The 27,166-nt window shown below is 44.0% G+C and overlaps 1 protein-coding gene across 2 annotated transcripts; it reads left to right on the forward strand.

Moving 5' to 3' along the window:
• LOC118411296 lies at positions 1-26,574 on the forward strand. 2 transcript variants are annotated; one of them, XM_035813479.1, is made up of 14 exons: positions 1-804; positions 15,448-15,621; positions 15,962-16,042; positions 16,248-16,382; positions 16,829-17,669; positions 17,897-18,099; positions 18,400-19,106; positions 19,419-19,579; positions 19,745-19,950; positions 20,293-20,519; positions 20,965-21,123; positions 21,463-21,692; positions 22,092-22,204; positions 22,492-26,574. In XM_035813479.1, the coding sequence occupies exons 1-14, from the start codon at positions 688-690 to the stop codon at positions 26,056-26,058; spliced, it is 6,921 nt and encodes a 2,306-aa protein (XP_035669372.1). In that variant the 5' UTR covers positions 1-687; the 3' UTR covers positions 26,059-26,574. The 2 variants fall into 2 exon arrangements, with proteins under 2 accessions (XP_035669372.1, XP_035669373.1); XM_035813480.1 differs by lacking the exon at positions 1-804 and adding an exon at positions 6,695-6,715.
• Positions 26,575-27,166: the final 592 nt, after the last annotated feature.

Here is a 27,166-nt window from a genome sequence, read left to right on the forward strand (position 1 = left end):
ATGTCGTGCAGACAACATTATACAATTTACAAACGAGCTAGTCTCGACAAGAAAACGTGTTCCTTTTCTAAGCCTTCTTTTAAACAAAAACATCAGGTTGTGACTACAAACAGGAAACTGGTTTGAGATGATACTCAGCCGTCAGTTCCGTACACAGCACTGTTTGAAGACTACAGTGTATGTCACAGCGCGGGCTTTGTTTGCCAGTTGTTTATTCAAATAATCCTGTCCCTAGCGACAAAGGGGGCAGGCGACACTGACAAACGATGATCGGGCATCCAGCCAGTACACACGAGGTGTAGTTTCGGAGCGGACGTGCGGAGAATTTCACTCGTGTCCCCGCCAATGGTTCGACATCGACCTGCGTGTTTTAAGACCTGTTCGCGCTTTCAAATGGAGACCAGTCAACGATATGGGCACTTCAACCTCTCGTAACTTACCGAGGAGGGCTGTCCTGAACCTACCCCGCACCGAGAGGTCATTCATACGCCCCTCCAGCCACAACTTTCCGGACGTACTTGTTGTTACTCGTTGCAGACGACATGTGGATACAACCTAACTCTGTGAAGACCTTTATACCAGCAAATTCTAACAGAGAAATCGTCCCACAGACAGTTTTATTGGCCACGGCCGTGATTTTTGCCCCCGGAAATCCACCTGCAGACGACAACAAGTGGCCGGGCTGAAATGACTTCGACACAGCGACTTTCGAGGCTCGAGCAGACGGAGAGACTGTTCAAAGAGAACTCGCTGAAGGCCATGAGAACCATGCGACCCGTCGGCGTAGCGAAACAGGGGAAATCGGTAAGTCTGTTTGTGTACTAGTGTGTGTGTGTACATGTGTGACTTTTGCTACCATGGCAGGCGTTATTGGAAAACAGGAATCGCCACCATTGAACTGCGAACTATAGACTCTCATGGCTTCGACCAAGCACAGCGCCGTCAATAGTTTAATCCTCCCCGTCAACACTGAACGCTTGTCGGCTAATGGCAAGCTTAGCCTAAGTCCCAAGTATTCCCCACCGACTCACCGAAGCACCATGGCGACGAGCATGGCGTGTCTTATCTAACTAGACCGGACGCAATGACATGTAAAAAATGTAGACCCATGTTTAACACTGCCCCAAAACATACAGTATGTATGTGCTGCAAGTCCCTGCCTGCGGCCGGGTATATACATGTATATAGCACGGTGACCACTACTTCCACAGACATACTGAGAGCAACAACATGTGAAGGTTTCCCCCGAAAGTCTCGTTCAAGTGCTCAAATCTTTAATAACGTTATATGTAAGTTTATTTCTCATGCGCCACACAAACACTAGGGGATCCCTTTCTACGGGTTTCCAGAACCCAAATAATTTAAAAGACACAGAGGGCAACAATCTTGGAGGGTTCTTTCCGTGGTCCGAAAGTCTTGTCCAAACATTTAATGTCAATCTTATCTGGCTCTAGATCGAACTAAAATTGTTTACTGAATTTGACAAAAAATCAGATAGCATGGCAAGCCTGTAAAGACTACGCCCAGAGATCTTTCTTCTTTTCACAAGAGGTACACAGTCACACATTTCGGTTTATCGGCGCTGGGATTGCTCATGTCAACACACCTTCGCGCTAAACCTGGCAACTCGGATGTTTGGCCCAAAACCTCTAATGGCTTGTTGTATCCCGACTCGGTTGTGTGTGGATGTTGACAGGCGTTTGCCAGTGACTGTGAGAGCTGTGTGTTTGTCCGTGGGCATGTTAGCGTCTCCTGAACGCACGGTGAAGTGGTAAAATACAACCAGAAGTTACGCACACCAACTTCAGTAGGTGTCTTACTTCACAGGTACACCTGATCAGGAGTCATGCCAGGTTGCCATGCATGTATTTTACGCTGATTCCAAAGCAGCTCTCATTACGTTTCTTCTAGCGATTCGCCAAATTCCTCCACGCCACGTTTGGCTGTAGTATATGTTACACCTGTACAAGATAGAACAGGACAACTTTGTCTTGTCCTGCGACAAAACATGAACACGCACAAATACATACTTGGTGATTATGCTTTGGTTCTATCAGGCCAGAGTTTGGGTCTAGATCTTTTGGAATACAAATGCATCTGCATGTGATATTTTATTGTGTTGATCGTTTCTGTAGATGCATATTCATACTTTGATGTGAAGTAGAAAACACCGGGGTCCTAAAACAATTAGCAATTGTTTATTTTTCCCTTGCTTTGATTTGCAATGTCGGGCCGAAATTTGGGTATAGATATTGCGGAGCAAATCATATCAAACATCATAGTGTTTGACATTTCTTTTTATGACGACAATTTACCATAATGCAAAGTGATTCAGAAATAAGACGGGGTTGTAAAGTGATAAATTATAAACATGCCATACACTTCTCTCGCAGTGAGTCATGACCATCTAACATTCAAACGCACCCTTCCGGTACAACAGCTCCATGATCAATAGAGCCAAATAATCGGAAATTACCAACTGTCAAAATGAATAAACCACTTCCTATACTAACACCCAGCAGATCCACGTGCTTTGTACACCTGAGTATTGCCGTCGTCTTGTCATTCAGGCTTTTCTATAGTCTGTGTAAAAGCGGAGTCAATTAGCTAAGTGGTGAATAAAACGGTCGGATATTTCTATATACTCGTATCATTCAATGACGCTCTTCCGGTTCGCCTTGTCAATAGTATACCGAAGAATACAGTATTACGGGTATGGATTTGTACACAATTTACACAAACGGTTAGTCCTAGCTACACAGACAAACATTGCAGGTATATGATATCTTTAGTTCATTCAATCGTTGTCAGAGAATACAAATCGTATTATGTGGACCCCAGAAAAGGAATAACAAAGTGGCCGTGTTACACGACATGGATTATCTGCTCCTGCACTATTTGAATGATGACAGCGAATAACATATTGTTGTTGATGAAACATTACCCCAAATATCACAGGTTCCCTTTGTTGTCACAGATAATCAATGAATGAAAGACCTATGTACCTTTACAAGCTCAGTGATGTAAACGTCATGGTGATAAAACGGAACCACTAGACCTTACTAGACCTACGATGACCGATGTTTACTTGTATGCAGAGGTTCAACTTCTTCTCGCTTCTTACCTATAAAACAGCTTTAAATGTAAGGAAAGATGGAGTTTATAATTATTGGCCTACATAATTGCGTGATAATTTTTTTCCGTGCTACTTAAATAACAAAATCTAGAAACTAATTCTGTCTACAGTTGAAGAGGCTATCTTTCATACTTGTGAAAGAACATTCAAGTACAGTCCACATAAGATGGAATGCGTCTTCTATCTTATGGCTAATTTTTGATGTGTCTGCACCGTACAAGCAAGCAAGCAATGCATTTATACATGTATGTAAGTGAGGAACTTGCACGCACAGAACATATTGATATGGTATCATCGGTTATCTAACACACCTTAAAGCCGGTCCCCTTCAGACACATTCTTTGTCAATGAAGTCTGACGTTTATGTGGAAGCGTATTTATTTTACTTCCATTTGTGCCAGGTCCACCTTTTCAATATGCACACGTAATGGCATGCGCAAGTAGTACTAACGAGACAGGTTTGTTTGTTTTTTCATATTTTGTCGGAGACACGGCTTGCCAGATCTCTGTAGCTTTGGACGAATCGCTGTCATGGCTGTATTTCCTGTGTACCTTACGTGCCTTTTTAGACGTGTGGCGAGAATTTAAAGTTTGACACCTTCGCCGCAACGCTGACGTCATTATTTGACCTCAGGTTCAATTTGTACGTGCGGTTACGATTAAAAAGACTTGAAGAATGTTGGAACTTGTTTCAAAACAAAGGCATTTGGCATTTATTTCAGACATCAAGATTCATTATCTCTCTCAATCATGTCTCCGGATAGACATCCGGACTAGAACACGCCTGATCTTCAAAGATCCTATCTTGTCAGAACGTTATCGTATACTTAGCGACTACATCACGGGTAAGTTGGCTGAAAGAGATGCTTAGACAAGGCGGGTGTCGAAGACGTCCCTCACGTAGGCCCAGGTAAACGGTATGCATACCCGTACATTCGCGTCTTTGTTTGAGTGCCCAGGGTTTAAATCGTGCCGAACCGCCACGCTTGTTTAGTCGGAGAGCCGGCACTTTGTGAGAGGTGTTGTCTGTTGTTTGGTGTATCGGTGGCGCAGGTGTCAATCATGAGAGAGTCCTGTGTGTAGTTTTGTAGCGGCCCCTACGCAGACCATCTATAGCCTACGCTATAGTAACAGGCCGTCTCAAAATGTTCAAATTCCTACTCTAGATGTAATAGAACAGATATAACATCATTTCCCTGGTGTCAAAAACACCAACTGCTAAGGGACGTATGTCTTTCAAACACCCATCTTGCCATCAACTTGGCCATAAAACAAGTATTTAAGAAGTATCTAAGAACTAAATGTGTCTACCTCAGAAAGGTACCTGGCAAGCTTTTAGTCGTGATGTATTATATTGATATAAACCTGGCGCCAGATCATGTTTCAGACAAGCACACATTTAAACACACAATACATGAGACTATAGTACTTTGGTGTGTGTAGTTCGTTGTACTGCGGATACATTAATGAATGAATGAAGACCTTTATTGTACATTTTTGCCAAATCGAGGTAAGTACAGGTCACACAGACCGAGACAGAACATACGTAATATTTATGATAGACCTAGTCTAATATAAATTAGAAGTTCGGCTTCTTTTCGCTTCTTGGCAATGGTAAAAATGTAGGTTTGTATGGGTTTATCAACAGTCGGTTTGTCAAAACGCATGAGGGATACAAATTTGTCAGTGCTACTCATATGTCTCAAGAGAGGGAATAAACTTTCTACTGTATACAGCTAAAAAGAGCACTTCTATCATTAACATACATAAGTACAATCAACAACAAAGTGCACTTTTTCTTCTACTCTGTTTGAGGTACAAAACTGGAAGACTTGTAAGCAATATCATTCTATTTTGCCCAAAGTCTCTTTGAATAAATCAAGTCAGACAGGCCATTGTACTCTTCTCTCATTAATTAACCCAAATGTGCCCAAAGCATGGTTAAATAGGTATGGATTATAGGGGCCGGTACGTCTATACCAAAGCCTCCCCATAGCTTCATGGTTGGTCGATTTCTATGCGTAATGACAGTTGCTGTCTCCTTCCATTGAGTATATCCTTCCAATATGATACCTAAATGTTCTGCACTCATGTACATGATGATGCATGCACGCACTTGTACAAGACACTGTGTTGTTAGTCTGATTTTGCTTTATTTATTTGTGTCCCCAATACTATAGTATAGGAAATAACTTGGTGAAACATGTGTGATTTTTCTGCAAACAGTGTTGCATCCTAAACTTTGCATTCAATCCAACACATTTGTGTGAGTAATTTGATACTGTACACTGAGTATCAAACCAAAAATAGCCGAGGTTTCTAATAAGTAATTTTTCGCATTACTGAGATGCCAAAGCTCCTGGTCGTACCTAGGCATTGTGTGTTACCACCTGCATTTTCTAGCGTAAAATAAGGATGTCATGACTGTGCCGGAGCCGAGTTCCAGGGAACGTTTCCTGGTTTCGTCATTCTGTATCGCCGAGGGTTGATAAATTGGTAGGATTGAGTCAGATCTTCCATTAGCATGCCTTCGTGACAAGCAGCACCAAGTACGAGTACTCCACTAATTCGTGTAAATACGCTCTGTGTTTTACAGCGCTTCAAAACAAACCTGCACGTCGGCGGCTTTGGCACACATTCACCGCTACGTTAAACACCACTTTAGCACACACTATCGGTCCGGGGAAGGGTCCTGTTTTGTGAGTAGCGGCTTTTGTTTGGCAACAGGCAACCCTGAAGTTCTCCCGTGTAAGCTTCTCAAACACCGCCTTAAAGACGCACCCTGTCGTTCTTGAGATAAAGTAGCCGTATCTACCGGAACTCGTCAGGATTCTTGGCACTCACCTTGGTGATAAACACCTGACGATAAATCACAGGTCGGTATGTCGGTTTCTTGAGAAGAAGTACCCACATGTAGCACGCGATGACCGCCTTTTTGTCAACGTGACTCAGAACTCAGATCACTTCTTAAGAAGTTATCTTGTAACTGGGTTAGACTTAGAGGGCTCGCAATGTACTTTTGTATCTATTCGAGTACACTGCTTTCAATTAGTATCCATGGGAAGAACAGGCAATGGTCAGGCTATTTTAAATCAACATTAACATAACCGTGTATATGTCGGTAGCCTGGAATATATACCTTTTGATTATTTTTTTCTCGTTAAAATTTCCTACGGCGTGTGTTGTACCTTCTTGTATACATGTATACTCTCTTTATAAATAGATACTGGATTACAACATGCACTGAAAGGGCGTTGTGGTAATACATTAATGCCTGTATAATTAGATTTTCCGACTCTCAAATCTCTTACAAAAAGAACGTCTTAGATATACATTTTCCGTCGGAATCTTTCCTCAAACAACGATAGCTCCTCTGGGGTTGTTCTGCACCGGGGACTTTGTTGAGTATTTACACAGACTTCATGCTACACCGACCAACATGTGTTCCGTACGGAGGCAAATCTGAGGATTACGTACGGCCTTGTGGGTTTGTTGTTTAGTAAACACAGGGTACCAGTACCTAACAACACTGCACTGTGGAAGGGCAACCAAGACTGTGAGTTTCCAGTTGAATTCTAAGTAAGTACGTACAATAGTTGGATTTCTGGAAACCTTATACCTTATAATAGCTATAACAAAACGGACTGGGGACTTGGTTGAACTATAGCCATAGTCTATTAAGCCTAAAGATCCACAGGACACATGTGATGTATACGTGTGTATGTCACAAAGAACAAAATGCTGCTATAACCAATCTATACTATAATGACAATAACTTTCTTGCAAATCTAAAATTATTGCAATTTATATTTACTTTATTGCGAATCCATGCCCGAAGTATCCACCGAAAGGAAATAACAGCTGATACGTTTTGTCTTACATTTAAGTACAGGTTTCACTTCCAACACCCGTTTCTTAAACTCATCGAGTGCATAAGACACATGGGAGGTGTTTTAGTTGTGACTGAAGTAATGACTTTCATTGCTGAATTGTAAAGTACTGTGGGTAGGGTCAAGAGGATATATGCTGACACAACAGTTGTCGCAGAGGTATAAACACGTCCCCCTGTCAGCTGCTATCTTCACTTCAGTGGACTTCACTTCAGTGAACGGATTTATACAACCTTACGCTTTGTGAATACAAGGTGGCTTAAACGTCCTTGGTACATATTTGACGCGGCTTTAAGTGTATTCAAAATACACATGACATTCAAATTCTGAGACATCAGTTGAGAGAAGAAGTTCGAGACAACCCCTTAGACTTTGGCGTATCCCGTTTCATTGCTGTAATTCATTCTCAAGGACTGTAGTCTCTTCTCCTTAGTCTCTACCAGACTCTTTGTGTCGTAAGAAAAAGTGAAAATGGTCAAATGGGACGAATCATTTATCAGAGGAGTTAGCCAAACATACAGATACTGTAAATCAACCTATTTGGCCAATTTTGAACTAACTTTTTTTCACTGTATGACGTCTAGTCGAGAAATTCCAACAATCCTTATTGACGCTATTTAGGAGACATACTGACAAAAAAGACAGCAAAAGGGTTTCCATTCTGAAACTGTTCCATTAGCCACGGACTATCATCTTACGAGTCATTTCACTTATTATGAGTATCTTGTCTATTAGATGTTATCTGTAGCTTAACTGACGCCCCCAAAATCCAGCCTTTTGTAATAACTGGTCATATCGTCCTTAACGATCGCCTGGCCTCCCCTGCCCCGGGCTCACGCAGACCCCCAGGTGAGATAATCAAAGAAAGAGAAACTTCTAATGATGATTATTGGCACAGATCGGCCTCACATGGAAGACTGTTTGGCGGCAGGTGGATGTAGGTGGTATCTCACTACACTTGGGACACCGACGTGGCACTGCGGGGTTTGTTCACTGCGGCACTGTTGTGTTATTTTCGCCATACATTGCGTAATTCGTAAAGGTATGGCTTAGAAGACAACAACATACACAAAACGTAAGAAAATTATCTCTGAAATTCGTTGAGTATCTTTCAAACCTTGCAGTGACGCACCGATGCCGTAAGTGCAGTGAGATACCACCTCTGATCCATTACTCCTATAATTGCTAAATACGTGAGTAAATACCAGTGCGCTCTGACAAACACATTTGTTTATGGTTTCTAGGCACCAGTATAGACAAGTTATTTTTCTCCTTTCAAACATTTCCGCCCCATCAAACATTGGTATCTGATTATCTGGAGTTTGATGGAAAAGTCTGTGTAGAATGTCTTTTTTGTTTATTTAAGCATTTTATTTTATCAGTGTTTGAAATAATCGTGCGGGCAGTGATGTCAAGCAATAGGAAATATAACTGTTTCAGGGTTATGCATTGCAATTACGGGTGAATGAATAAGTTATCTTGGTGAAAATCATAACTCCCGACATGAATATCAGTTAAATTTATCATCTAGGCTTCCCTACGCGATCTTTACTTGTAATTATTACTTCTTTCTGTAATCCATGTATGACGTTTCATGTCGTTCTTGACAGATAGTGTCGGTAGTTTCCATTCGTATAGTTCATTTTGCAATAACAACTGTGACCGCCGTCGTCTAAAACTAGGACCAATCGGGTTCTGTTGTGAACCAATATTTACCGAACAATAAACCACTTGAACGTGAACGGCATTATGTGGTCGGGCAATTTTACCACCCTCTCGAAGTTCAGTTAGTCTGTCAAAGGGTAGGGAGCGGTGTATTCGGCACAACTTTCATCCGCCGGCACCGGCACCGTAAAATGTCCGGTTAGCCCTCCATGAATTTCAGTTCGTTTGTAACATTTTTATCCTCTTCAGCCCCAATCTTATCATCTTTAGAGTCATTCGGTGAGTTATATATAAATCTTTGAAAATGATAAATCAGAAGCCCCCATTCATTTGATATTTTTCAGGTGAGTCTTTTTTATACATACATTCTATAGGCTAAGACTGTTATGTCTTAAAATGTCTTCATTGCTTTTTTTTCAGTGGTTTTTGAAATGAAGCATTATGTGTTTGTATGTCAGTCTAAGAACGTTGCACATTTCAATCTGCATATTAGTTATTTTCGGTACAATGATTTTAACTTTTAAAGCAATTTTCTATAGTCTGTAAGCATTTAGTACTCTTCTAGTATTGTAATTCCAACAGTTGTTGTGCAAAGACAGGCGTAAACACCGAGAATGACATTAATCCTTACAGCTGCTTGTAGACAGGCTTTATTGACGGTAGAGAAGAAAGGGTCCCCGCGACAAGAACAACAAATACCGCAGCAGGCCGGCATGTTGTCCGCGAGCGATGCTCACCTGTAGGTAGATAGTAGATAACAACTGACCCGAATCGTAGGGAATCACGGTGGTTGTCGGGGAGATTAGGAAGGATCGTGCATGGGAGTGTGTTGAAGGGGGAGGGCAGTATTGTCAGAATCAGACAACAAAATGCTCTGTAAGATTCTTCCCAGTCGATAACTTAACTCAGGAAAGTGAGACACGTGACAGAATGGTATAATTGTGTTATCATCGTCCTATTTTAGGTTATTTTGTCCAGTAATGTTAGGACAAAGTGCATGGCATTTTGCCTGTGTACCATTTTTTTTTGCTGTAGATAGTGGGCAGCAAAGTGAGACGTTTTCTTTTCTGGCCCAGAGTTATATTTTGAAAATACTAAGCCTTATGGAATTTCTTCCATTCGAGAAATTATTTTTAAAAAAAGTTACAATATCATCAACTCCAAATATTTTTTATGGAAGGGTTACTTGAACAGCACTATTGCCTGTCGTCCCAGTAACACTCAAAGACGTTTTTACAATGATTGTTACTTAACTCAATCGCTCTACTCGTTTCAATATACGTGCTGTTTGCTGACGGATTAACTGAGCTATTCACCATGTCAATGCACGACAACGGGCAATGATCTCACCACCCAAACGACTTTTTAATTACAACGTAGTCCAGGCCTTGACGTCGACATAACATCCTGTCTCTACGTAAACGATAGTAATGAAGAAAACGTTTCTTCTTTAACGTACAGTGTCTTTTGGTACTTCCTAAATATTGAAGTTCTTGACTTTAATTGCAGTGCCCAAAGTTTGCAGTTAAAGCTGTGCGCACACAAAAGTTCGTTGTTTGGGGTGCGAATGGGCCCATTTCTACGTTTACACTACCACCAGTAAGTTTACCACATTGAGAAGTGTAAACCAATTGTCCAAACTGTGCGATCACGTCGTGGTATTGAATGTGCGGTCCGTTTAAGACCTTCTGGTCACGGACGTTTTGATTCAAACTTGTCTTGGCTTTAGCAACAGCCAAGTACACGTGCAGTACTTTGGGGTAAAAGGGGACCAGCGTTCAATTAATTTCCGCAGATCTTTACAAGCGAACACGTACACGTATGGCGGCTGGTAAATATTAAGATTGTTACGTGTGAGAACAGAACTGTGGACACAGCTAAACTGGTACCATTCATCCCACTGGCAACTCCCTTCACAACGTGTTTACAGGCGCAAATATTGTTCAGAAATTATCTGTCCCCTTTTGTGTCCTGAGTCAGCATCCTGTCAGCCCTTGTGTCTCCAAGGTCGTTACAATCATGTAGTATTGACTCTCTGCTCAGTACGAGGCTATTCTGCCCCGGCTTGGTCACTATGATTCGTCAAGTTTTACAGTAGTGGGAAGGTTGTGTGTATTAATCGTCGTATGCCGTCCTACAATTTTATGTTTTATGCCTAACTCTCTAAACTAGAAAATAGACTAGTACGGTTTTAGTTACTGTATCTTATTTGGTGAGTTTAAGTTTTCTGGATAATTCTCTCTTTTTGCTGTCCAACAATGCCTCCAAAGGCCCTTGTTGACTTAGTATATCAATAATAAGAGTTTAACACTGTTGACATATGTTTGTGCAGGTATTTTCAACGTTGATAGGAGACCAAGTCACAAGCTTGCAATGCCGTGATATTTGATGTTGGCAATGCCCTTTCGTTAATTCATGTCACGATTTGAAAAGCAGAATATGTAATCGGAATTGACCATTACAAAAATATCAAGCTTATAATGATTTAAAAACTGCATCACAAGAATATCATACACATGGCATGCTGTCGACTTGGTACCGTTTTCTAGAACTTCTTTTAATGGTTCTATCGGTATGTTTTATATTGTTATTCCATCTCCATTCAGCGCCCCAGCCTCCCTGTTTCCAAATGTTCCTGTCCTTCACGAAAACCTTTTAAGTTCAGTTGATTTACTCGTTCCGTTCACAATGGCTGATTATTCGGTACACCAGGCGCTCCAAGGCCGCTACATCCCCCCACCTCGCCTGGAAAGCCGATTGCGTTTCTCGCCTGGCCTGTACCCTTTCACTGCGCTCACAATGGCCGTGGACGTTGAGGAGTGGGCCGTATTGTTGCCTCATTGTCCTTGGTGACGATGTTTCCCCCGGGTTCTCTCCATCGCTCGGAGACGCCGCATTATCGGACCTAATCTCGCGGCTCTGGTAGATTTGCGACAATCGCGGGTGTCCTCAGCAGGGTAGACAAATTGGCGGCTACTTTTTGTTATTCTCAACCGCGGCTGTTGCTGGGCTCTTTCAGGGGTAAGTTGGGTGTTCCATGGGCTTGTGGAGTCGCCTAGCAATGGTGGGTTCACTGAGAGTGCTTCAGGGTAGTGTCGATGTTTTGATGACTACAGGCACACACACACACACAAATACACACACACACACACACACACACACACACACACACACACACACACACACACACACACACACACACACACACACACACCTACACACACACACGGACACACAGACAGACATGCAGACATACACAGAGACAGATAGACAGGCAGACAGACACACACACACACACACGCATAAACATACACATACTAGTACACACACATACACAACGCTACGTTGCCATACATACTAGTAATCAGTATTAAAACTGCTACTACTAATATTCTGTGGGGTTGGAAGGGTCGCAAAGCGGTTTGAGTAAGGGGCAAGGTCTGCCATCTCTGATTACCCTGTTGTAAAGTCGACAACGGTTCTAGACAATGTTCCCTACAGATGATTTCTAAGATTCAACAATGACTATATGTGTAAACAAAGCAATACTGAAAACTAAGATGAATTCCTGTATTGATTGATTGAATGCCAGACTCCTGAGGGACGCTGATGGAGTCACAGTGGAGGAATATTTCCTCTGTCGGGGAAGGTCATATGACAATCCTAACAATCAACATGACCTTTTCTTTCTATCAATGAGATTGGTCTGTGGTAAATTACAGTCTGTAAACGTAGTCTCTATACATTCATGAAACTCTACACGGGCATAGATGAAAGCAGGTCGTACTATGAGACATGTACGTTGATTTCTATGTTATGTACATATCGTGTGTAATTACAGTCAAGTCCACCCATAGTGATCATCCGAACGATTTGAAGAAATAGAGTAGACAGGTGGCCACCATAGACAGGGGTCTCAATTCGTGTGTCAAATAATCCAAGGGACCATCAAAAAACGGCTACAATGTCCAGGTGGTTTGAATGCTGTGATGGGGACGGGTACAGGTTAGATTGTACTACAAACATCTCATCCTATATTCTAGTGGACCTTCGTCCTCACAGAAGAGGTGGGAAGCTCCTTCAACGTTTCCTACCGATCTGTAGTATTCTGTGTAAAACGCGTGTGAAGAGCTGGGCGTGGTCAAAATAAAGGCAGGGAAAGGTTAAAGCTGATGTATGCATGCAGTGATATTGTAGGAAAGACATGTTATCACCCCCCTCCAAAAAAACCCTTGACATTAGTTGTCTATGTATTCAAGTTGATGATTTGTTTACAATGGCTCAATTACCGATTTTCTTCATAATATGTTTGAAGATGTTGTAGGCAAAATTTTAAACAAGAATGACACTATTCTCTGAGTCGAACTCTGGGCACCTGCTACTGCTCCTTAGGCTGTAGTTGTGTTGGTAATACTCTCATCCTCCAAAACGCAATTAGCTGAGACATCATTCTTTCTTCAAGCTGAGTACTTCATTTGAGTGACGGACCACTGTACTGTATTGGTCAACACAGCTTGTAGGGTTGACCAAACACTAGCCACACGCCAGAATTGTTCCCGGTAATGATATATTTGAGAAGGTCTTCAGGAGTCATTGTTAAATGTAGCGTGGCCAATTAGGCGGGATATAGGAAGCTTTTGGAGGCCAAATGCATCTTTCAGATGTATCAACAAGACCGGATTATATGGTAAACGGCGCGGACAATGGCTCGTTTGGGTTTCTATCAAACAAAAGAGTCAGTGGTGGGAGATCGTGTAAGGCAACTAGTTAGAATCCTGTCGTTTTCAGTCATAGGGCAACGTCATTAAACTTTATTTCAAGATTTTCGTTCGCTTTGAGTATGATTTATGCACGGATAACCCCCACCATTATATGAGGAATATTGAATATACACTTCACGCCTCTGGATGTGTTAAGACGATGTTAAAAGCATCCTTCTCTTTAGAATGAATAAGATGTTCATAATATTTTCCCAGTACTGGGAGAAGTTCCAAAATATGGACTACGCCTGAAATACATGTACACATCTAAAATATAGCACTCTGTCAAAATTGATTTATACTGCAAGATTGAGAGACTAAGTTTCATTCAGCCAGTTGGTGAATTTCTAACACTAGCAAAAGTTTCTTACATGTGATTTATATAACTACATAAGCCATGCTTCGGAGTGAAACATGTGTACCACCTAGTGCGTGGTGCAATACAATTAGTTCCCCCTAATAACTGTTAACCCCAATTTTCAGGCCATGGAATTTCTCTGGTTTTCCGGTTCCCCCAAATGGACCAGTAATCCACTAAAAGCCTCCCCCATTCTCTGACGTGAGCCGAAATCTTTTCTCAAAGTTCATAATCAGATTACCCGACGCCACCCGGGCACCGACTCTTTTTCATTTGTAAATCTCCCAAGATTCCATTCTGAAAAGTGTTTTTAACACGTCTTTTGTCGTACCCAAAGTCTAAAGTTATTAGATAAGATTGTCTGGCGTTTTTTGTCCAGACGGAGTCACTTAGACTCGTGAGAAACAGGTTTCAGTGGTGAGGTTTTATAGTGTTGCTTTAAGAAGACTGAGTTTGTTTTGGGAAGTGCATATTTCGAATTACATCCACAGACAATCGCACACACACACACACACACACGCACACATACAGAGACAAACACGCACTCACGAGGCAGACAGACAGACCCCCCCCCCACACACACACACACCACATACATACATGCATATGCATACATGCACTTAACTTGTAAATAAAAACTTTAAGGGGCTCGAAATCCAGTAACCGGAAAACATTTATTGAAGTTACCCCAAGAATCACCGAGTCAGACTAAATCTGCTGACAGGCACGACAAAATCAATTACGACAGCGGCTCAGCATCCTGTCGGTGTTTGGGGATTTATCTGCGTGTGTTTTGACGTTCCCACCAACATGTTTGTAGCAACCGTGAATCTTGTTTTCCTTCGCCATTAGAGAGAGGTAAACCGCGGTGGTACAACGGTATTAATCACTCCCGAGGATTACTTTAGCCTCCCACCTCCTCAAACAGGTGTTATCCACAACTTTACTCCCTCAGAAGCACGTGTGATTCCCGTGTTGATGGTTCGTGCACAAACGGAGTTGACACAGGGGTAACCGATAGGTTCGTCGTGGCTCTCATACAGAGAGAGCTGACCACCTTCCACAAATATTGCATAAATCAGTAGATGGTACATACAGGTTAGCCTAGGGTTATGTACAAACAGAATCGACATATTCGTGCGCAATGTAAGGGTTCGTGACCCAAAGTTTGATAACGTAATCATACACCTTTGAAAACGCCCATATTGCTCGGATACTACCGCCTATCGCGAAAGAACAGAATAATCAATCACACATGTATCCCGTATGTACATCATGTAGGTACTTTCAAGCAGAACTCACGCGTAAGCGCACGTTTGGGACCGCAATTTTGCTGAAACGCCACCTTGCGACGAGTAATATGCAGCGCTTGTTCTGCCTGATGAAGGCAACAGAGAGCTGACGAGGCGTTGCACCGACATTGTTGTTAATGTGTAAAATTCAACTTTACTTTCAAACTGCAGAGATATTGTTTATCGATCATAAGTCCGTTTGCAATGATGAAATATCACAAAATGTAATTTCTAACGCAACATGTTCATATTAAAATGAAGTCAAATTGTTGAAAACAAGTTGAAGTATACCTAGAGATAATCATTGATCGACAATCCTAATGTTTTCCTGTATCTTTTCTCTAAGGCGATGGATCGAGACCAGCAGCACATATCACTCCCGCCCATCTCCAAAACGCTCCCGTCCAGGTCGCCACCGCGCCGCTCGCCGGGGCAGGAGGCAGGCAGTCCCGGGAGGAAGCCCGCTGACCACGGCGGTGTCGGGCTCAGGAAGGACGGGGCACACGCCGATCATGACGAGGTATGCTGCTCATGATGTCATCTGATAGTTACAGCAACGATCTATGCTAGCAACTAGATACATATTCCTCATCACTGAATCACAAATGTACTCGTATTCAGTCGAAAGGACAACATATGATTTCCCCACCACCACATTCCTATATACCTCAAATGTTTAATCACTTTGCCTGAATGCCTTCGTTTTAACTCTAGTCTCTTTGTCCTAACCACTTCCCTCCACAAGTATTTCTGTACCAGAGTTGAATTGGAATGTATACTGTCTAGACTTGTACTGCTGATTTGTCTCCGTGTGATGTTGTCTCCGTATCGTACATTGATGTATATTCTGTCATTTCTAGATTGCTGGAGAGAACCTTAGAAAGAACCAAGGGCGGAAAGGCAAGAAAAAGACGGAATCCCTGGTCACCAGTCATTTGAGGGTAAGTTCATAAAACTTGACACAGCTTAGTGATGATTTGTAGAGTTACACATTGATTTACAGAGAATAATCGAATCTTATCTATCACGTACTCATAGGCCACAACTGCTCGATTGGATGAGAAAAAACACAGTACCATCCTGATTTGAGTCGCGCCGACCAGCATTTGTTCTAAGGAAAATATTGGTGTGTTTCTTGTTTTACAGAAAAGACTAACTATACGCCACAACAGGCGTCTGTTGGAGATGTTCGGAGATCTCTTGGATAGCGAAGGAGAAGGAGAAAATGTCGGTGACAGCGTTTCCGAGGAGAGGCTATCCTTCATCATTCGTCAGGGAGAGGTAAATTTAGCCTAATCACGACACCATCGTAACCAGTTTTCGCTAATCCGTTCTAATCTCCCATGTTTTTTAGCATGAAGGTTCATATCATTTGTCAATGAACATCATGGAAATCGTTAAACTATTCTCCAACTAGAAAGCTAAAGATAGACTCACCGAGATTTGCGCAATTAGCTCTCTGCCTTAATCGACCTGGACAAGTGGCTTGTTGCACGTGTCAAATGGATCAAAGGTACCCCCCCCCCCTTGTTGAGAGAAGGTTTATATTTGCTTTCTTGTTTATGTGAATTATGTGATGATTTCTGATTATACACCAGTACATATACTAGCAATCTGATTGGTTTACGCTAAGTCTAGCCTAGTCAAGCCTGCTGTGGAGGCAACTGTTATGTATCATTTGTTAAAAAGGCTAGACAACTCATATTTCATTGGTTTCATACCTACAGACCACAGCTGAAAATCCGCCCCCTTTCAACAAGTACACAGACACTGGCGAGCAGGTGGACGTCGTGAGGCCCTCTAGTGCAATCCGCCTATCTCCCATCAGCCCCCCTACAACGCCGCCTATCACCAGTAAAGCGGACCTGCATCTCCCTTCCTCTGATGGACTAGAAAACGACATCTTGGTGGAAAGCGTTTCAGGTAGCTCTGTTGGAAGCGCTGGAGAAGTTTCACAAGCAACTGTAGGATCTGACACGCCAAACGGTGACTCTAGAAAAGACAGTGAGTCAGGCAGCAGGGACGGGTACATTCAGCACAGTGTAGACATAAGCTTACCCCACGATGCTGACAGCAGACTGTCGCCGGAGCAAACTTTAAGCGCTCTGGCACAGGCAAAATCGGTAGGATTTCAGGACTCGGGTGTCGGCAGTTTAAGTAGCCCGGGGAATTCTACTGTTGTGACTGACGCGGATGCAGGGAGACCTGCCATCGTGGTGCGGCTGGATGAGCAGAATCCGGTGCAGGATGCCATGGGTGCGGAATCGTACGACGGCGATGTAGAAGAGGATGACGAAGAGGTTGACAGGGAACTGCAACAGATAGACTATAAAGGGGATACTGCAAGGGTGATGTCGTCTCTTTCCCTGGCGGAGGCGGATGATAGACTGTTACCGTCGGTCAGCCCTGTGCCCACTCCGTGGCCATTAGACAAAGACGACGATGGGTTGAGGCTTGCACAACTGGAGCTGCCAGAGCGCATGGATCAGGTGCTACACGGGAACATGCACGTTCAGTGCAGGGTGCAACCCAAGACTATCAAGGTGTACATCAGCGCATCGTCAGAAGGTAGTCATGGTTTTACCCGTAACTTTCGTATCTCAGCACCATCAAGCGTATCTCCGATTTGATGGGAAAATATCATTTGGTGCAAACTGTAATCAATGAACCAAAATTATATAGATTTATTTTTTTAATGTGACATCCTTGTTGCATCTACATTCAATGGTTTGTTTCTCATTCAACCTAAGGATAATCCATAGACCAATGATTTTTTTTACGTTGAATTTTTTTAGATACAGTGCACGAAAGAGACGCATTGGCAACAAAGGCGTATCCACAACTTAAGCAATACTACAAAGACAGAGGGTACGAGCTTCAAGTCGTCGATCTCAGGTGGGGTTTTGAAGACATGCTTGCCGACGACCACTCCGAAGTCGACCTCTGTCTCAAGGAAATAGAGAGCTGTCAAGATATGATGACCAAGCCTTATTTCGTGGTAAGTATTTTTCTTCTGACAAAATATAATTTAATGACAGTGATGAAATGAACAAAGCCTGTGCTGTTCCATCGGGACTTTCCACTCTCAGTTCTGTCTACTATGTCTAAAAGGCGTTGCTCATTTGCCATGTGTCACGACAGCGAGTTTCATGATGTGATGATCTAATTGAACAGCAAATGGTGATTGATGGCATGGCCCGTCAGTCATCTTCCTTAGGACCACGCCGACTGGCTCTATTTCGCAAAGTTTACCGTAAAACACGTGAGGCGAATACAAAATGTATATCTTTTGTTGCAGACATTTTTCTCACAGAAGTACGGACCGTGTATCGTCCCTGCTGCGATCCCACAGGAGGAATATGAGGCTCTCCATGCGGCCATTCTCAGTGAGCGGGACAAAATCTTGTCAATGGGGAGATTTTCCCGCAGAAGCCTTGGAGAAAATATCTATGAGGACGAACTTCAGAAACTCGATGGTATATCGGAGGAATCGTTAGAAGACACACAGGTTGCCACTGACTTGAACAAGAGGTCAACTCTGGATGCCACGAGTATCGATAATTCGACAAAGAAATCAGACAATGGCGCAAAGTTGAGGCGAAAGTCGCTCCAAACAGCAGCCATCACCAGAAGAGAGTCTGCAGCAAGCTTAGTAGACATCAGAGAACAGCAGGATGGGGACATAATGGACACGGTTACAAGCACTGTTACTAACGAGGACTCGCCAAAGAAGTCAGACTCCAGCAATGCGAATGGCAAGATTGTTACGAAGATCAGAAGACCGTCGTTACCAAATGGGGGCATCTCGAGACGGAACTCCAAAGAATCTCTTGCAAGCGTACCGGATGTCATAGAGGACCAGGAAGAAGCGTCAGATACGGGTAATATGAGCATGACTGAGATGAAGACAACGCACGACTTTGACCTTGATTTGGCACTGCTGACACAATGGTACAAGATGGACGAGAACATGGATCCACCGGTGTACAGACTACAACCTATCAGGTCAGTGGAATGTTGATGAAGTTTTGTTGCAACTCTACACATACATACAAACATACAACCCACTTTGCTCGGTACTGTATAGTCTGGTCTGAACAAAATATTGTTTTTCTTACTTTCTCAAGGTGTTTACCGAGTTTTAGGATTTTCATGTGATCATGTATAACTGGTTTTATTTAGACGAAAACATCCATCATTATGTTTATGTTAAATAGTAGAAGTCACGTTAGCATTTTTCATTTTCTTTCGAAAATATCTAAGTATACTGTAGACTCTGAATGCCTTGTGTCACATGTTATTCATATTCCCGAACAGCTCACAGTATCGAGAATTTAATAAGACTACAGACAGGTCCAGGCGGCAGCAGGCTATTGGTAACTGGAAGGCGGTTCACCAGCGGCTACAGAAGGTACTGCAGGACTATGCACCACGGACGGGCTTCAGCGAGGAGACGATGAAAAAGTATTTTATATCAGGTAAGATGAAAAGGAAGTCTTGAGACGATGATAAGAGTTGAGTGTATGTTTGCCATCTTCATTGTCATCATTACTAACGTTGTCATCCTACGGTGAAAATAAATCTATCACCTTCTACAACTGTAACAATCTTGCAATGACAAGATATCCTAATTCCTCAAACAGTGGTTGACCTAGAAGTTCAACAAGGCCTGTTCCACAATGCGCCACAAGATGGCTGCGTTTGGTTCAAGCGGAGGATTGTCGACATGGAGTACCACATCAGCGACGCCACCATGCGGACTTTCACGGACATGCATCACGTGAGACAGGAGCTGGATGACGCAGCCACACAACGTCGTCGGGAATTAGAGGACAGATTAGAGAGCCAGGTATGACATTTTGGTACAATTGTAGAACAGACAATGATTATGTGTCCTTAGTTCTCAATCATATGTTCTTCTGAGGACATTCCGACAGTGTGACTACTGTCTTCATCACGGCAAAATTAAATAGAGCAAGCAAGTTACAAAACTCTATAATCACATGTGCTTATATCATTAGCTGTTGGAACAGCTGTAAAAAGTCCTTTGAAATACAAACAACACAACACAACACAACACAAAACAACACAACACAACATACCAGTACAGAATACTGCTAGATATGATTTTGATAGGCCTCTCAGCTGCGTAGAACATAGTTCATGACGTGAATGGAACGCTACCTTACAGATTCCACTGCCCAACATCCACGAGTACACCTTAAGTTGGACTTACGGTGGGATCAACCCCAACAAAAACCGTGGGCACGCCATCTACGTAGACAAACTCTGCCAGGACTTCTCCAGAATCCTGACGGCAAGCATCGATGCAAGTCTCGCACAACATGGAACGAGAGAAGACGAGAAGACGGCGCTCTTTGAAGCTATAGCACAACATGTCAGCTTCTGCCAAGACAGGTAAGCACAGAGTCTTTACTGGGGAAAATGTATATTCTCCTTCATTTTCTTTGTGCACTTTTCCGTTATGAAAAAAGGCACCCCGTCACCATACGGTTAAGAAGGCTACTTCTACATACAGCGTTTTCATTTGACGTCATCTACTGTAAAACACACGAGAATGCCATCAAATTTATCCGCCAACATGATCGCCGCGGGATTCAAACTATGATAATCACGACGTGAACAAAAAACCTGTATAGGTCTGAAAAAGAAAATGTTCCCTTTACAGTATGGCGATGTTGTACAAAGAACGTTTTTAAGGCGGGTCTCGGATTCAACTTTGCACAGCTAGGGCACGTGACTTAACGAGCAGTCAATTAAAAGTTTCAGAAATTGATTATACCAAAGCAAAACATTCAAGCTATAGCTAAATCAACCTGTCTGACGCCTCCTTGTGTTACAGAGCGGCGACGTTCTTTGGTCGAAAGACAACCCTCGGGCAGATTAAGAGCTACCTCCGCTCCGGCAGCCGGCATCCCCTCATTGTGCACGGGGCATCAGGGACCGGGAAGACTTCTCTGTTAGCCAAGGCGGCCATGCAGACCACGGGCTGGGTGTCCTGGTAAGCACGGTCCCAAATACGTTTTACGGTCCCTATGAGAGCAATGATCCATCCGTATAACTCTGCAAGGCCACATTGTATGCCCTTGAGACTTAAAAGCAAACCATAAGTCTATTGATCTGGACATTGTTATGCAAATTGACCCACGGAGGCCATATATGTCTGGACATGTTAAGTAATTTTCGAGGCAAGAACTGTTAACAAATCAGATGCCTTCACCTTTTAAACCTGCGTATGTGCAGTTGTAACCGTCAAAGGGCTTATGCTCTCTTTGTTTCTGCTATAGGCCCAATAGAGGTGATTTGTACTGATTACGCTTGGTCTATCTCGCCTCCACAGCGACGACTCGGCTGTAATCGTGAGACTGATTGGTCTGACGTCACAGTCACGCAACATCCGCAGTCTACTGCGCAGTCTCTGTCTGCAGCTGACGTACATCTATGGCGGCGACATGACGCTGATACCCCAGGACTACATGAGCCTGGTCAACTTCTTTGTCGTCCAGCTGGAATCTGCGAACGCCGACAAACCGCTGGTTGTGTTCCTGGACGCCCTTGATCAGCTGACCGGTAGGTACCGCTGCAAATGCGAGGCTTCCAAAATCTAAACAAAATCGGTCAACATAGTTCTTTGTGCACAACCAGAATACTATAGAAGAATTGATACTGAATACCTTGCCGACTTTTTTGGTTACTATCTTTCACCTTCCTCAGGACAATAATGACGTCCTCTACTTCGCACTGAAGCTTCAACCAGTGAAACTATTCATTGATAAATGTGGTAACCGTTATGTTTCAGCAATGTCTATAAAAGAAAAATGTTGAGTAGACTACTGTATACTGTGCCTGTCTCTAGCATCTATGTAAGGTTTCACTGATGTTCATCATTATTGTGGAGGTTTGCTGTAAAAATTGTGTTTTTTAATGTGACAGTTACCTTTTGTATAAAAGACATCTATGTTTTTACAGATGATTACAACGCCCGTCAGCTGTTTTGGCTGCCTAAGGAACTCCCTCCGTATGTGCACATCGTGGTATCAACTGTGCCGCAGAGAAAATACGACTGTTTCCCTGCACTCAAGGTGGGCATGGTCATGGACGTTATAATACTAGTACTGAAACGATACCAGTTCTAATTTCAGAATCGATCTTACCTGCAAGATACTGTGTGTGACAGGATGAACATAATGATTGAAGACTTTGTCAAAGTGAAACATTTGACTTCTATTGATGTAAGATGCTGAATCATAACTGCCGAAGTATTATCTTCATACATCTTGTACCATGGTAAATGCTTCATATTGTCAAATTTGACATCATCCATTGCATTTCGTCATCTTTAATCACCATATTTCATTTGTGCCCGTAGGAAACAATTCCCGATGATCAACAGTACGTTGAAGTTCCTGACCTCCCTGAGGCCGATGCTGCCGCCATAGTGGACCACTGGCTGAAGGCCGACAAGAGACGACTGACGTCCGAACAGCTGGCGATACTCATCGACAGCTTCCGACAATGTCCGAACCCCCTGTTTCTCAAGATGGCCTACAACGAATCGACTCTGTGGAATTCGTATACTCCTAAAAGTGATCTTAGACTTGCAACCTGTGTGGAGAAACTAGCCAATCAGATCTTCGTCAGGCACGAAAGGGGTCATGGGGAGGCGGTGGTTCGAAGGACGCTGGGATACATCACCGCTGCCAAACATGGCGTCACGTTCAACGAACTGGAGGACATCCTGTCTCTGGACGAAGACGTTATGAACAGTGTTACAGTCTACAACACCTTGTCGGTCAGACGGTTCCCGCCCTACCTACTTAGGCGGCTGTTGGCTGACCTGAGCGCCTGCCTGCTCGTCACGCACTCCCACGGTACTGAGATCTACCGGTGGTTCCACCAGCTCTTTGCAAACGCGGCAACAGAAAGGTACCTTCTGGACAGGGACAGAGCGCCCTCCTACCACACCATCATGGCGGAGTACTTCCTCGGCAAGTGGTCAAACGGGACCAGAAAGCCGTGCTCTGGACATCCCAAGGGTTTGGACAGGATGGCGGCTGACATGTCGCTTTCTCGTGAGGTGCCATCCGTTCGTGGGACCAAGGTCGTCAACTTCAACATCCGTAAGCTGATGGAAATGCCATATCATCTACTTGAATCCAACAAGATGGCGCTCCTGGAATCCGAAGTGCTGTGTAACTACGAGTGGCTGCTTGCAAAGATCCGTGCTGTGGGACTGCGAGCGGTGTTGGAGGATCATCACGATTCCCTGAAGGTCAATTCAGATGACGAGGAGTTGCGTCTGTTGAGTGAGACCTTGCAATTATCTAGCGAAGTCCTAAAAGCCGATGCTCTGCAGCTGGCCACGCAGCTGATCGGGAGGCTTCATGACATAATCATGAACGACAAACCACTGGCACCTGGGGACCCTAAGAAGTATCCACAACTTGGTGTTCTGTTACAACAAGCGTCTCTCGGGTCCGTCCCCGCCTTTGTACCGTCCATGACGTGCCTGACGCCTCCAGGAGGAGTGTTGTTCGACCTGCTGGAGGGGCACACCGACAAACTCACCGCCGTGGCCGGGACAACCGATGGCTTCCGAGCGGTCACGGCGTCCATGGACGAGTCGATCAAGTTCTGGGACCTCAGGACCGGAAAGGTGGTGAAGACCATCGACGGCGTCGGTAGCGACGTGAGGTCCCTCACGCTGTGTATGAATAACTCTTACGTCGTCACCACGGAGGTCAGCTGCATACGCGTGTGGAGTCTGAACTCCGGACAGGTGGTTCTGAAGATCGACCAGTACGTCGATCCTGCCATTATCACCACGGCCGCAGATGGCCAGCTCCTAGTGGCCTTCTTTGACGGGTCGAACGAGATGCGAGTGTGGGATCTGAAGAGTCACAAGATGATCAAGGAGGTCAGCATTGGTGACGATGAAGCCGGTAGTCTTCACAAGGACAGGTCCATTCTTGTCTCAAAGAACTGCCACGGGGATCAGGTTCTGTACGCGTACAGAAGCAGGGACGTCGCCTACGTGCAGAATGCCAGGACCGGGAAGATAAAGAGAAGGTTCGTAGCCCAGGGAGACGGGGCGTCCATCCACGCCGTCGCCATGGCGAGGGAGTACTGGATCGTGGCGTGCAGGTACCAGTACATGAAGCTGCACGAGATCTACCATTTAGAACTGTACGACGTGTTGAACGGCGCCTTCATCAGGAGTATCAAAGGGTGTGCGCACGATATTATCACCGACCTCCACGTCAACCGCCTGGGCTCTCATGCCATCTCCCTCTGCGCGTCGGAAGGGAACAACACCACAGACATCGCGGTGTGGAACCTGGAGACAGAGGACCACAAGCACCTCGCCAAACATGCCAACTTGTCCACGATGGGAACGGGCGTGGAGCTACGGTACTGTCTCACGGCGTCTCCCAACGAGTGCGTGTTGCGGGTGTGGAACCTGAGTCAGCACATCAATGTGCAGCAAGCTGGGCAGCCGAGAAAGAAGAAAAAGGAGGGGATCCTCGAGACGGTTCCGATGAAAGACTTCCCGCGGTATGTTGTCGCACGGTCCATGAACAACGGACCAATCACCGTCTGGAACGTGGCAAAGGGCAAGCGTACGGGAACCCTCGTGAGAATCGAGCGTGGATTGGTTGAATCTACCGACTGCGTCATCATCCGTAACACAAAGATCTACATTCTTTCTGACAGAGGGATTTCTCACTTGTCTGACGAGGGAAGGCCGGTGTTTCAGACCATATACATCTACGACCTCCGGACGAAAAAATTTGAGAAGAAAATCACTGGATTGTACATCGTGCCTTCCCCGCAACATGAATACACGATAATCGGCAACAATTTATTGGGGCTGTCCGAAAACAGAAGTCACCTGATCGCCTGGTCACTCGACACTGGAATGGTCGTCTATAGGCTGAGGGCAAATTTCAAAAAACAAGAGACACCTACGGCCAACCAAACAAGACAAGGTGTACCTACAATTGTGAGAGAAAGAGAACTGGAGAAATCAAGGCAGCTGGAGAGAGAGAAGGAAAAAGACAAAGCTCGAAGGAGAACGAAGTACACGGAAGCCAGCATGACTCCATGGGAGAGGCGGAACGAGACGAAGACCGCGAAGGTCAGACGATATGATCGAGACGCCATGTTGGAACAACAGAGGTTGGAAGAGATGAGGAAAGAGAAGGAAAATGGCATCGAACAGTACATGGTCAGTGCAGACGAAAGGATCATAGTCTGCTCTTACTTTGCACACCACCTTGCGGTGTTTGACGTCGAAAACAGGACACATGTACACACCCTCGAGAACGAACATTCGATGCTGTATCTACACAACGCCGCCATGACGGTCAACGGTAGCCATCTTGCGCATGCGAACTATGATGAGATCAGCAAGTCGAGCTACATCACCGTGTGGGATTTGCAAACTGGAAAAGTTCGAAAAAGACTGAAAAACGAACCAAATGTCTGCTGTGTTGGTATCACGGACAACGCCGAAAGGGTGATCTTTGGAACTGAAATGAACGTTCTCAAAATATGGTGCCCTTTTAACAAGCAGAACAACAAGAAAATCGTCGGCTACAAGGGCCTGTCCCTTGGCGTAGGGAGCAAGATCGCTATCGTGGAGAACGGGTCTCGCGTGGTTCTCTTCGCGCAGGACATCTCGTTGTGGGACCTGGAGTCAGGCTCTGTGCTGTCCGTTTTCACACCGGACATGCGCATTCAGACCTGCAACGTCGCCATGAACGGTAAGCTGATTGTGTTCGGCATGCGAGATTCCTCGTCCCTTGTGACGCTGCAGCTCAAGTCCCGAGACATTGGCCAAACGCCCCCTATTGAGATGGAGGGGAATGACATCTTCGGGGAAGCTCCCACAAGCTCCTCTGATGAGGAAAGTGAAGAAGAGGACGACGAATGATTCAGCTTTTCAAGAATTCCCTCTCATTAAGAAAAAATGCACAGAGCGACTCAAGTCTTTAGGTTGAATGTTCTCAATAAACGTGTTACTGTGCACGTGACTTCACAACAGTGTTTACGTCAAAATACGTTTAACTAACGTTTCAGGTAGACACAAAGAAAGACCACTACAACAGTAAAGCCAGTCTGCCCATGTAGTACAAGATCTGTTGTGATATTGCATTCCATCAGATATGTTATATATGTATCTATATACCGAATCAAGTGCAATTGTACAAGTAGCTATTTTCATCACAAGTTGTCATAGGGTAGGTCCAAAAATGTAGTATAAATGTTGCAGAAGCTGCTATTCATCTTACGAAGAAAATTAGAAATTCAAGATAAAGTATTTGGATAAGAAATCTGAAGGTTTGTGTGCATACAAGATGAGAAGACAAACAGGAAACGTCTATTTTTGTAACTACGTCTTCTGGAGGAATTGTTATTGATTTTAATAAAACGAAGTATGACAGTGCAATGTGTATTTGTTGTGATGTTTGTGAAGGTAACATGGTGGTCATGTGGTTAGGGTTCTTCACTATTTTCTAAACTAAACGTGTACTGTGTTCGAATCCTTAAGCACAAATAAAGAGTTCCCACGTCTGCTGTTAAGAAAGGTAAAATAGTTTGATTTCCAAGGTTCTCAATGGAAACGTGTGCATCAATTAACGAAAATGTCCGTGACCTCATGTCCGATGAAGAAGTCGTACAAGATGCATATGTCGCCTATTTCAGTTTTTTTGTCCAATTTCAAGCAAGCTGCATCTATATACCTGAAACACATTCTATCTAACTGCAAAATTGCCTTACAACAGGGTCGTTACACATGGAGGCATAACAAGGTGCTCAGGCTAATTGCAGTGATGCTGGAGGAGGTGAGGAAGAAAGCCAAAGGTGCTACTGCACGAACACAACCAATCCAGTTTGTAAGGGAGGGCCAGAAGCCCACAGCAGCAGACAGCAACAACATCATCACTGGCGGCGGCCCACTGAGTAGAGGGAAATGGGAAATGGCAGTAGATCTTGATAGACAACTCCGTTTTCCAAGTATAATTTGTGTCACACAGTTG

The sequence above is a fragment of the Branchiostoma floridae genome, chromosome 3 (genome assembly GCF_000003815.2).
Source record: "Branchiostoma floridae strain S238N-H82 chromosome 3, Bfl_VNyyK, whole genome shotgun sequence".
Classification (NCBI taxonomy): domain Eukaryota; kingdom Metazoa; phylum Chordata; class Leptocardii; order Amphioxiformes; family Branchiostomatidae; genus Branchiostoma; species Branchiostoma floridae.

Coding starts and splice junctions, on each gene's coding strand:
- LOC118411296 (XM_035813479.1), top strand. CDS start 688: ATGACTTCGACACAGCGACTTTCGAGGCTCGAGCAGACGGAGAGACTG. Junction 19,107..19,418: donor TACAGACTACAACCTATCAG/GTCAGTGGAATG, acceptor ATTCCCGAACAG/CTCACAGTATCGAGAATTTA. Junction 19,951..20,292: donor AGGACAGATTAGAGAGCCAG/GTATGACATTTT, acceptor GCTACCTTACAG/ATTCCACTGCCCAACATCCA.